This window comes from Blennius ocellaris (assembly GCF_963422515.1).
Source record: "Blennius ocellaris genome assembly, chromosome: 17".
Taxonomy (NCBI): Eukaryota; Metazoa; Chordata; class Actinopteri; order Blenniiformes; family Blenniidae; genus Blennius; species Blennius ocellaris.
Genome location: NC_137666.1, coordinates 6,889,924 through 6,902,281, shown reverse-complemented (window position 1 = coordinate 6,902,281; position 12,358 = coordinate 6,889,924). Strand labels below are relative to the sequence as shown.

Below are 12,358 nucleotides of genomic sequence, written 5' to 3'. Positions count from 1 at the left end.
TGTTTGCTGTACTGCTTCACTAAGCTATCTGTGTCTTTGTATTTCCAGTGGATGTACATTTCCATGTACACTTAAGAGGAGAAGTTGGATATGAACTCATTCGGGGAAGAACTGATTCAGAAGAGTGCTTCCTTCGATCTCTGCAGTATAAACAAGCTGCTGTCTACAGTTCAGGTTCCTTACATGAAACTGATCATGCAGTTAAACCAAACAGGGTATCCTCTTATTGTGAAGCCATAGATTGACTTTCAGCTTCATTGTGTTATTTGAATGACCGTGTTATTGATATTAAACACAAGTGCTTTTCAAATCTAGATTTTGTACCAACATAAATTTCAGTACTTGACACTCTTACTACTGTGAACATTTTGATATGGAAATAATAAAACTCATTGTGAATATCAAGGGAAAGTCTTTGCACATTAATTTTCTTCCTGGTTCTTACATGCTTGCCACACTTTTCTTCATATTGGAGTTTCTCATATATAGTATTGTATACTATATATAGTATTTTACTACGTTTTTGAGTATTAGCATATTAAGTATTTGCAGGAGACTTCAGTCCATGAAATGCTGGTAAGTTGTGACCACTGAGAGGGATTGTGGATATGTGTTTTTCAGCAGAAGAAATATTGGTCATGACAAACATTTTTAATATGACTTTCGAGGGTTTTTGCAACTGCACTTAAATATTTTTTAAAGTGTTAGAAATTATTTGTATAGATTTCTTGCTTCTATATGAACCACTGCAGTAGCTGCATGAGGCTGTTTTAATGTATTCCAACACTAAGAAGACAAACTTCTCCTCATACAGGAAAATGGGTGCATGTGTATGAAGAGTTGTCTGTGTATGGAGCTTTATATGTCTGCACTGTGATTTCTGTGTGCCTACTTAAATCTCTCAGCATACATAGATTTGTATGTGCATAACACAATGTGAGCATGTCAGGGTTAGGGTTAAGTTTTGTGCGTAAATACTGAGGTTTGTGCAGATCTACAAAGTCCCGTGAATGTATGTCTTCGCCTCCATCTCTGAAGAGCTGCGACTCATCTTCCTTGACACCTGGGGCCTCCTCTATAAAACATTGCTTAGGATTCCCACTAAAAATGTATGCGTGTACAGCCCAAAACTGAAAATGGCGTGCACTCAAAAAAAAAAAAATAAAAATAAAAAATCAGGATCTGTAAAACGTTGCATGCATAAACCTACACACGCTTTCCTTTCATAGATCACAATCCGCCTGGAAGGTTGCGCAGTTCAAATCCTGCCCTCAACACACCCACTTTCTACCATAAATGGTCAATGCGAATGACCTCAGCAAAATGTTTGTTGCCTCAATAAGCCTGCTGATTGCTGGCATTTGACACTAAATCCTGGCAAAAAAGACAAGGAAAATCAAAGCTGCAAGCAGCCTTGAACGGGTCCTCGCTACATCCGGAACTCCGACCGAGAATGTTAGTTGGCATATGTGTACTGCTCTCTCTTTGTGCTGTACTGCCGCAGTGTTAACATGAATTAAAGAGTCAGCCAAACTCTTTTGAGAGCCAAGAAAGTGAACAGCTTTGCTCCTTTAATGACTTCTTGTGCTGTTTTCCCACTAGCTCTTACTCAGCCTTACTCGAATGCTGTACACAAACTGGTGTACTGCCTTTAAAAACAGCTCTACTTTAGTTATATAAGTTCATAAAACACTATCTGGCACTTGTAGCACTACTTTGGCCTTGGTCCATTGAGTCATATTGCGTGTTTACAAGCCACTGGCTGGAAACTGCGCTTCACGTGCTTCCAGCATTGCCTGAAGCTGTTCCCATGTCAAAGTGTACTCTTTTTATTATTCTTCACACTCTAAATTCATTCTGGCAAACTTCACATCCAAATAGGCATCCGAACACTTTGTGTGGCTTGAAGTATAAGACACACAGTTGAAATAGGGATTTTGGGATCTTTGCTGTTTACCTCGTCTTTGTGGTGTTGATAATGTCTTTGTTCTGCACCATGAGAAGGAAGAAACTGCACTAACACACATTGGTATATTGACCCTCGTATTTTCTAGCATTGTTTTGTCATGAATTAACAACAACAAACAGAGAAAATTATGAAAATAAGGATATAGACAAATGTAAGACATTATACATAGATAATTTACTTGCTGTGTTTTATTAGGCATGACATCAAAAGACATTGTCTCTTTCTTGATCATACAAAATTGCAGCAGTTATTCAGTCAGTAAATGCAGTAAAGTTCATCTTCAGTCCAATGCAGAGTCTTTAAAGTAAGTTTGACTTCATCTTCTGTTATTGTTTAATGAGAATTGAAATGAATGAAGGTATATTTTCTGAGTGAAATGCAATAGGTAACGACACACTTTGCATAGAAGATCATGTGACGCTGAGAAGAAAATGCTTTTTCTTTTTTTTATGTTTTGTGGTAGAGTTGACTGAAGTGCAAGGCCACCATCAAAGACGAGTTGCTAAGTGTACATTGAAATGGACATCCACTGGAAAACAGAAGAGACACATCATCAAAGCAATTCAACTTTGATACACCTTAATCACAGTCCATACAGTGCATAGACATAACTATACAGTTAAGTAATTTCTTGGAATTTTGGCTTCAGTTAATCGGTGTATAATGTGAAAGAAGATAACTTTATTACCTCAAACTCTTGAAGAGTCATGGCTTTTCCGTCAGACAGCTGTTTGAAGATTTCTGCGAAACGACACACAAAAACATGGCAGGAGCTATGGAACGAGTTTTAATTGGTTTCATTCTAAAAGCTCTTGTTTCTCTCTCTTTTTCTGGCACGGCTGATAGGTGCATAGTGTGAATTCGCTGTAGGTCAGGAACAATAGAGACTTGCTGTAGAACAAATGGTTAATTTTATGCTGATGTGTATAGTCCCCATGTTTCCCACCAGGCTGTACTCACTCTGCATGCAGTCCAGGCGAATGAACAGACTGATGAAACTCTCCAGACTCATGTGTCCAGAGGAGACGCCATAGCGGAGAACCATCACATTGAGCATATTGTCACTGACCTTCACACCTGGAAGACACGCACATTGTCACTGCTCACAAAGAGTTATTCATCCAATGACTTGGTATTACACTGCATACTTCTGACAAATGCAGTAATTCGTCAAGACATAATGATCTCGGGGAAAATCAATTTTTTTTCGGGCCCAGGTGGCACATAAGGCCGGGAATCCCGGGAAAGCGCAAAGTGAATCAAAAATTATTGGCAGTGACTGAAATCAAAATAATAATATCTTCAATGAAAGATAATTTCCAGTTCCAGTATATCTTCTTTCCTCATGATGAATGTGATGCTGAGCCAGTTTATTTTAAAATAAAGTTGATTGAAAGCTGTCTGGTGATAAAATAGCCTAAAATGTCACCTCACAGCAGGAAGACTGGATTCTATTCCAGGTTGCTATTTGCATTGCTATTTGTTGTTTTTTAACACACTCCATGTGTCTGTATGACTGCCTCTAATCTACTTTGCTGATTATTAACGTGTTTGGATTATGAGTGTGTACTTTGGTCTGTTTCTCTGTTTAACCTTGTGATTGACAAGTGATATAAAAAAAACAAAAAAACTAAAATAACTGTCGAAACAATTTGAACAATGTCTGAATTGGTTCCGGTCTCAATACAGAACTTGGCTGCAGTTAAAGGACAGCTTTTCTTTAGCCTTGACTGACCATGAAATATTTTTAAGCAGCACACATACTGTTAGGGAAGAATGAGCAGCAGGTTTTTGTGGTCGTGGATTGTTCAATGGCTGAGTGAGGTCAAGGAAAAGCATTTAGACGAACTTTTGAAGAAGTTAAAGTAACTCACAAATCTGAAGATGAACGTAAAGAACTGATTTTATTACAAGGTAGTGCCTAAAAGTATGTTTAATAAACCTTTCATAAGGCTGTCATAAGTGTAAAAGGTGACAGGTTGGAGATTTTCTAACAGGAGCTTTGCTTGTATCCTCGGCAGACATGAATTTAATCAATAAGTCTTGTTTCAGGAGAGGCTTTGTAAGAGTTGTCCTGAAATGATTAAGGGTGTCTAAGGTTGACATAACTTCATTTATTGTTAAATTAAGACCTGCAGTAGTGTTTGTATGAGCACAGAATGAAGAATAAGTGATTGTAAAGGGTTTGAAGACGGTGAGAAAGTTCACCTGAAGCTGCAAACGCATTCCTCAGCTCGCTCAGCGACAAGGTTCCTGTACGAGAAACGTCAGTGAGATAGAAAATGTCCTGGTAAAAGAAAAAAAGCAGTTACACATTAAAAAATGAAATGTAAATGTTAAATCATTAAAAAAAAAAAAAAAAAAAAAGACCAAACCTGGTTTTTATTTACCTTGTACATGATGACCTTGTCCCACAGATGATCAAATTCCCGACTGTTCAACCTGCCTGTGATTGACATCTTGAAGATATTAAGGTTGTAAAGAGAGTGGATATTAAAATGACACAAAATGCTCTGTAATTATATTGTTGCATCTTTTATTGTTAGTCTAAATATAGCTTTTATTTGTTTGAAGACATTTTGTTTGCAACATCAGTTAAATACGGTACCAATGGAGGTTTTTCTGTGGCACTGTAGCGGCTTTCTGTTGTCATACTGTAACATCTGGTGGTGCCAGATGGAATCGGTATATTTTGATAAGTTACTTCTTAATATAAGTTATGAGTCCAGCCAAAAAAACTGGAAAAGAAAATGCCTTGTAGTCCAGAAAAGACATTATGTTTAAAGACATTTATCAGATTTTACAGTAATTTAACTGAACCAGAGTTGGTATGGAAGAAACGGAAATGCGACCTGCATTCCCACGGTCACAAACACAAACACAAATGCACCGAGATTGTTGATGAGTGGACCAGAGGTGTGTAAACAGGCCTCACTGACAGCAGCAGATCCTGTTCACCCTGCGGGGAGAGCTAGTAACATTTAATAATATTGTTTTGTTTAGGAACCTGTACGAGCACATAGCTCTGAAATGGATGACCTTCAAGTTCTGTGTATACTAAACTCTTATCATAGGTTTGGAATTTTCCATCATAATAATACCTGAGAGGCCATGTAATTTTTTTTCTCAGAACATGTCATCCGACCATGATAATATATTTTAATCAACATTATCCACGTTTCTATATTGCCTATTTTCCCCGCACTGTTTTTGAAGTAGTCAAAGTAAACAGTGTCCTAATGTTACAGCGAGTGTCATAACCCAGCTGGACAGGTCTGCACTTGAGCATTTAATGAGCTTTGTAGCCAAAAAGTAATGTATGAATGACTCCATTAATTGTAGTATGTGATTCATCATGACATTCCCAACAGGATACATCCATCAGTGCAACCATGCTGCGACAGGCATCAATGCTGAAACCTCCGGATTTCAAGTCTCCTAAATAAAACAGATATCTGAAATTAACAATATGGCAGACTCACACAAATTTGTGGAACAATAGAAGATTATACATTGTCAGACCTTTCAGGATTTTTTCATTTAGAAGCTTCTGGAGCTGCTCAGCGTCCACTTCTTCATACTGGAAACAACAACAAAAAGTTAGACAAAGTATCTAGTATTGACTTCCTGTCTCGTTCTTTGCTCACATATATTTTAGCACAGACTGGTTCCATGATATTTTGACATTTTTGGAAGAAGTTTCGCTCAGATAGTCTTTTATCGCCATTTACTTTAGCAACCTTTTGGATTGCTGCTATTAAACTGACAATAAGCAATGGCATTGTTGTATTATACTGTGAACCAATATAAGTTTATGAAATCATTGCATTTATTTTTTTTTTTATTTGACATTTCAAACACCTGATCACCACGGAAGCGAAAGGTGCTGCTTTCCTTTTTGCATGCGCTTCGGAAGAAAACTGCAGTTTAAGCAGAAGCCAGCTGAATTACTGAGCCTTGAATGCAGATTTAAAACCCAAAGGTACAGAGATCAAATTCCACCTACTTTCCTTTTTCCTCCTTTTCTATTTGTTTATCCAGCTGACTCGGAGAAACAAAAACTCCCATTAGAGTTTTTCAGTCATATCTAACTCGGTCAACCTCGTGTTTGAGGACAAAATAGTGAAAAAAAAAAAAAAAAAATGTTCCAAAGGTAAATGAAACAAGAGACTGCTTCAATCAAACCAGTGAGAGATAATTTACCTTGTCTGAGTGTTGACTAAATAACATTTTCCTGCGCTTGTCCTCTTCTTCATCCTTTTCCTGCCTGGGCTGGAAATGGAAAGTCGATGAGAAAACACTTTAAAGCATTTGCACTAAAAAAGGAATGCTGTAGAATCCCATGGTTAATAAAATACTAAAAACATGTTAAAGCTTACAAACCCTTTCAAGCGCTTCGTGTTTATGGTCACCAGAATTCTCACTGTGAAGAAAGACAAACCAGAGGATTAAACCAGCGAATATGGGATTGGAAGACAAACTGATTTGATGACTAAGCATTTATGGAGCTTTGAGGAGCGTACTGGCAGTGAATCTCTGTCTTGGAATGGACGGCCAGGATGAAGGAGGACGTTTCGTTGGGCTCGAAGGTGGACGGCACAATCAGGTACTCGCCAGGCTTCATCGTGAGGAACTCTGTGAAGTCACGGGCGTTCGTGAAGGTTTTGGTTTGGGCGATTGGAGCATGGCTGCTGAAGAACGAGGGTGGAAACTTCCCCATCTGTCCCACGTACTGCAATCACATGGAGACATTCAAGTTCTCTTATACAATAAGCAAAAAAAGTACATGAATCCTTAAAAAGGAAAGAATTAAAAAGAAAAGATTCTTACTTGTTGGGGCACCTTGAAGGAAATCAACCATATTGGAGAAAAGAAAAGTTATTGCCTGTTTGTTTTTAAATGGCAATATATTAAAATACATGTGTAAAAAAACATTAAAAAAAGCAAGATATAACAAGCATTCATTCCTGGTAATAGTTCAGATTGCATGAGTCTTGTTTTAGAAAAATCAATTGTATTAGCAGAATATGGGATATATATATATATTTTTTTTCTTCCTTTGCAGCCAACTGTTGCAGCATTGGTTTGGTCAACAACATCGTTGTTGTTCTTACTCAATCAGACAGGCACAGCAAATTTTCATGCGCACTGCACATGCAAAATATCACAAAAAAGATAAAGATTTACCTCAAATATTGAGAATCCAATGTGGAATTTTTGCACCAGGCGTCGGTTCCTCTTGTCGGGCTTCTGAATGAGAAAAACCAGAACATCTGTCTCACCATCATCCGATGAATGTTGACCACTAATCTTGACTCGATACTGCGGGTTGGTCCAGAAGCTGTCTGGGATACAAACAGAAGAACAAGGAAAATAAGAAAAAACTCAAGAAACATCCAAGAATGAAAGTTCAACAGAATTAAAAAAAATTTCTTGCTTAGGATTAAGGATCAAATTATGCTGACATCAAGTGAACATCAGGTAAACGTACATGATACTGTGTAAACTATTGCTTTATTGGAGTTTAATCTTATCTCATCTTATCTCAGAGCACTTGTAAACCCTGCGCCATCGTATATATATATATATCCCACTGATAAGGAGAACTGTTTTAGTGTGCATATTTACTTAAAGAAGTCTCTCAATGACTATTTTTAATATTTCACCTCCTATAGTCTTCCATGATGTTTATATTTGGAATGAATAATCCCAAAGCTTTGAGGAAACACGACAATGGCACGGTTGTGCATGTCCAGCAGAAATAGTTTCGCTAATTTGACACACACTTTTGAAACGAAATGAGTAAGGAATGGAGAATTGCCTCATGCAGCATTTACACATTGGCAAGATGTGTTAGAAATATAATTTTTTGGTCATTCGTGGCACGATTGTAACATTCTGTTCAAATGCGTGACGTCACATACTTCAGCTGAACCGGTGGGAGCCGTAAACAAGACCCTTAACTTTTAACAGCTCTACATTCTGCTCTTTAGAATATTCATCTTTGCCCATTTTTGATGAATTCTACACAATTTTGTTGCAATGTAAATACCTTTGTTGTTCATGCAGCCTCCAGCAGTAACCCCTGCAACCCAACGGCCCTCATACATGCAGGTTTTCCAGCTCGATGAAGGGCTTCCATCGAGGAACTCTGGGCTCAGGCCACAGATGTCAAGTTCAGTATAACATCTACAGAAGTCTTCAATGGTCATCCTGTTTGAAAAAGGGAATTGTGTTTGTAGTTATATTTGGATGATATGCTTAAATGGGTCTTTGTTAGATCAATAATCCTTTATCTTTCTCAAAAGGAAAATTTATTGAGTTTCTCTTTTGTTAATTCATCAATAATTCTTACCAAAACTCTCCATCATCGCCTACTGATAGACATGTGTCACGGTCCTGAGGGCTCACAGTTTGCCACAGAGAGGACCTTCAAAAGAGGTTTTATTATTTAAATTAAGTATTACTTTCTACTCTTGCAGGTGGCTGAATTCAATGATGTTCAAACTAAAACTGTGCTTACCGATCACTCCAGTCCCCATTCCACTCTCTTTTGCCCCATGGATTCCACAAGCGCACAAGATTGACAATGTTCCCTTGGCTCCTCATCTTAAGCAGAAAAACCCGACATCATCACAAACCACCGATATACAAACAAAATTAGATTTTCATTGTCAGTCAGGTTAGAGCTAAGAGAGTGCAATGCTTCACCTGTTTGACCCCTGTCACTGTGTAGGCGTGGCCTCGGACCAATCCATTGGGTAATACAGTGTTAATAGGTTCGTCCTACAAACCGGAGACAGTTATCATACTAAAACATTGGCTGATCCACTTCTGCTGAGCTGACCACAGCCAGACTGAGTGGAAATATTTTTTGACATTATTCAATGGGGATACATTTTCTCCCCATAGGAAAACAGAAAAGCAGAAAGCTGTTTGACAATACAACTACTGCAATATATGTAAATGAAAGTTATGATAACTTTTGTTTTAGCTATGATAGGTTTCCCCCACTCTAGACAACAGCATGGATAAAGTGCTTCTATTAAACAGGTGGATTTTATGTGCAATTCTGTGCAATGACACATTACTTACACCAGGAGGTGTACCAGCAGCCATCAGCGTGTTGGATTTACCAGCATTTACAATCAGCTGCCAAAGGTTATGGGGGGGACTGGACAGAACAATGCGCATGTGTACACCACCAGTGAAGTCCATCATGGCCTCAGCAGGAGTTCCAGCATCCATGTCAGTGTAGGAGCCACAAACCCTTGAAAAAATAAACAGGAAATAATATGACTCCTTATTAGGAGTCATATTATTTCAATATGACTCCTTATTAGGAGTCATATTATTTCCATGGTAAAATTGTGTCTGAGAAGCAGAGGAGTTTCATTCACATACTTGGCGTAGGCTTTCTGCAACAGGGCAGGCCAGAATTCATTTGGGTTCTTGGAGTGAACAAACACAAGTCTGCCATTGATTGTTGGCAGCTTGTCATCAATCACAACGTCCATCCACCGCCCGAATCTCCAAAACTGAAAAATGGACACTACGAAATGAGAAATACATTTCCAAGCGTTTTTCTTGCTTCAAAGGGTTAATCCTTCAACTCTGTCAAATCATTGTTAATATATTATTTTCTCTTCCTGTGAAACATTAGAAAATGTCTGACGACAACCACTGAACAAATCCTTAGATATGAATGATGACTACACAATGTACTCTTTCTAAGACAGCGATATTCAAATTTTGGACAGAGAAGACAGATTACTTAAAAAAAAAAAAAAAAGTAGTTAAAGAAAAGCCATCCGTCTGAAAGTGAACCCTTCCCCCATTTACATCACTGTTCTTTCTTCTGTGAAAGAAACTCTGTTGTCCAAATGCAAAGTTTTATGATTATGGCCACACCCTGGGCTCAACGGTGCAATAACATCGTCACCATATGAAACCTTGCATGACGCAACTGAAGCTAAACAATTACAAATTGATTATTTGCCAGTGGAGTTGTTTCATTACCCGGAAATGAAACAGTCCGCAGTAGTTCTCATCAAAATTTTGCTCAAGGGGAACAACTTGGCCGAAGATGGATTTTTGAAAGGTCAGAGCTCCAATAGATGCAAGAAACCAGCAGTCTCCTGTTGAGAAAAAAAAAAAAAGATTTGGTAGGAAGTCCTAGAGCCACATATGTAAATAGCAGGAAGAATAGCAATACTCTACCAAGTATTCCTTGCCCAAAATCAAACCTGGAGATACCATCTTGCACAAAAAATGGCTTCTGGCTGATTTTCTGAAAAAAAAAAATTACTTATTAAAGTCAGATTGATGTTTTATTCAGTTCATGTTCGTTAAGTACTGATTCTACTAGAAAAGAGTGTTGCTTTTTGTTGCAACTGTCTTTTACTTGGCGTGAAACCCAGAATCCTGTCCTCCATGTATTTGGACTTTGCAAGCCAATAATTAAAAAAAACAAAACTAAGTCCATGCATCACAACAGTTTTCATATGATCATTAAAAAAAACCAATACAATTAAATTAAAAGGACATCTGAAAATTATTTCTCTCTTGATAGGGAATGTTTTTGTGTTGACTTAACATGTTCTCCCCAAGGATACTTGAGTTTTCACTCGGTATTGAGTGGATTACCTCAAATCCACTCAAATCAGGCGATTAAGATGTATGTATGGATGGATGGTCCAGTCATATCAGAATACCTACTATTGGTCTCAGCCACTTGACCCGGGCCAGGTCAGATGGCTTCAGGATCTCCTGACCGATGGAGGTCCAGTCAGGAGGGAAGGTCTCATCCAGGTAGCGCACTCCTTTGTTGATGCAGTACTGTTTCAACTGCTGGTAGTCTTGGCCCAAAAACCTGTCAGGGTTGCCCATGCTGCCATAGCCGTCTCGCCGATGACGAGCCTCCATGATGTTCAGACACGCACCGGGGGGAGGCATCGCTAAAGCCTTTGTTTTTCTTTTTTGTGACCATTTTTAATAAATGAAGAGGAAGTTTAAAGAGAGAGAGAGCATCAGACGACGTTTCAGTCGAGTGTTGGTTTGGTTTGTTGAGATCAAGAAAAAGAAAATTCATCAAAACAGTAATCTCGAATGTCCAGAAAGTACCGACTGAAAATGGATTATCAAACTGAATTTGCAGTTCTACTGCAAACATGGACATAGTTTCTTCTAGAACTGCTGTCATTCTAACAACTAAGAATAAAGTCAGATTAGAAAATGGATTTTGAAAGAGTCTCACATGATCTGAGATTAACCTTTCCTTTTTGACATGAATGTTTGCGAGTTCTGATTGGACTCCAACAGATTCCACACAAAGGTCACAACAAAGTCCTTTTAAAATCCCCAAAATCTCAATCGATGGAGTATGCTGTGACTGTAAATACACAGAATACATAAGTGCGCTAAAAGAAGAGAGTTCTATTATGATGGGCTGAGTAGCAATCCTGCAAATTAAAAGTTGTCGGAGAAACAAGTATGTCACATCTTAGAAAATGTTCAAATTAAATGCGAATATATCACATCGTGACATCTTATTGCCACACTCAGTCACTGAAAGGTCAAACTTTTTGTTTGCGCACAAGAGTAATTGTAACATAAACGGCACACCTTCCAAGTATGATCTGCACCTACTTTCAAAATGTCACTTGTGAATCGGCTGCTCGATGTATAACAGAGCGAGAAAATCTTACCTAACCAGACGAAGGGACAGAAGGTGTGCCCTGACACAGAGGGAGGGTGGAAGACGACCTGAATACAAAGCAGCTTGTGGAGGTTACAGACCAAACGGGTGCCCGTATGTTTTGCTCTTAGATATGTAAACAGGCTTCAAGTAAACCCTCTGACGTATTGCAGCGAGATCTTCTCAACTGATCTTGACATGGGACCTGGAGAATGACTGTAACTTTAAGGGAGTTGACCCAGCTACCTGCACTTTCTTTTTTATGACCGGATTCAATCCAATTGTGTTGGTTTATGGGTTCATAGTGTTTGCAATCATGTTTACTGCAGTGGAGTGGCTGTCAATGTTTAACCATTGTATGAACAATATGACTGTCCCCAGCAAAGCCGGAAACAGTACTGCAGCTATGATAAAAAAAAAAAAAATCCCTTCTTTATAGATAAAAGTGACCAAAAGTAGTTTCTGAAATGCATTCATCCCCAAAACAAAATAGTCAAATAGATTATTTGATTTGGTGAGAGCTTTTGAAATGCAACCGAAACTTTATTTCTTTACTATTAAGGGAATAAGTAAAAAAGTCATCTCAAGGCATTTTTACAGAAAAAAAAACAATAATTCCACTTAAGTAAGTATAGGCAACAGCGTAAAGGAAAAAAACCTCACTTTTAACAGGAAGAAACATGCCGGACCGG

The 12,358-nt window shown here is 38.3% G+C and overlaps 2 protein-coding genes across 2 annotated transcripts in view; one reads left to right on the top strand and one right to left on the bottom strand.

The window, feature by feature from the left end:
• The window catches only part of LOC308142264 (calpain-1 catalytic subunit-like), a gene marked incomplete at its 5' end in the record, with an annotated part of 35,555 nt that overhangs the window by 8,041 nt on the left and 15,156 nt on the right, over nt 1-12,358 (top strand). The gene's annotated exons all lie outside the window — the stretch shown is intronic.
• LOC308142201 (calpain-1 catalytic subunit) lies at nt 2,472-10,924 on the bottom strand (the record flags this gene model as incomplete). The annotated part of the gene is made up of 20 exons (XM_080512549.1): nt 2,472-2,498; nt 2,658-2,710; nt 2,930-3,046; nt 4,178-4,256; nt 4,360-4,428; nt 5,346-5,407; nt 5,492-5,549; nt 6,173-6,241; nt 6,353-6,392; nt 6,493-6,701; nt 7,157-7,314; nt 8,022-8,182; nt 8,325-8,399; nt 8,493-8,578; nt 8,681-8,755; nt 9,065-9,239; nt 9,374-9,507; nt 9,989-10,107; nt 10,190-10,259; nt 10,688-10,924. 20 exons carry the CDS (start codon nt 10,922-10,924, stop codon nt 2,472-2,474), a joined length of 2,073 nt encoding a protein of 690 aa, XP_080368675.1.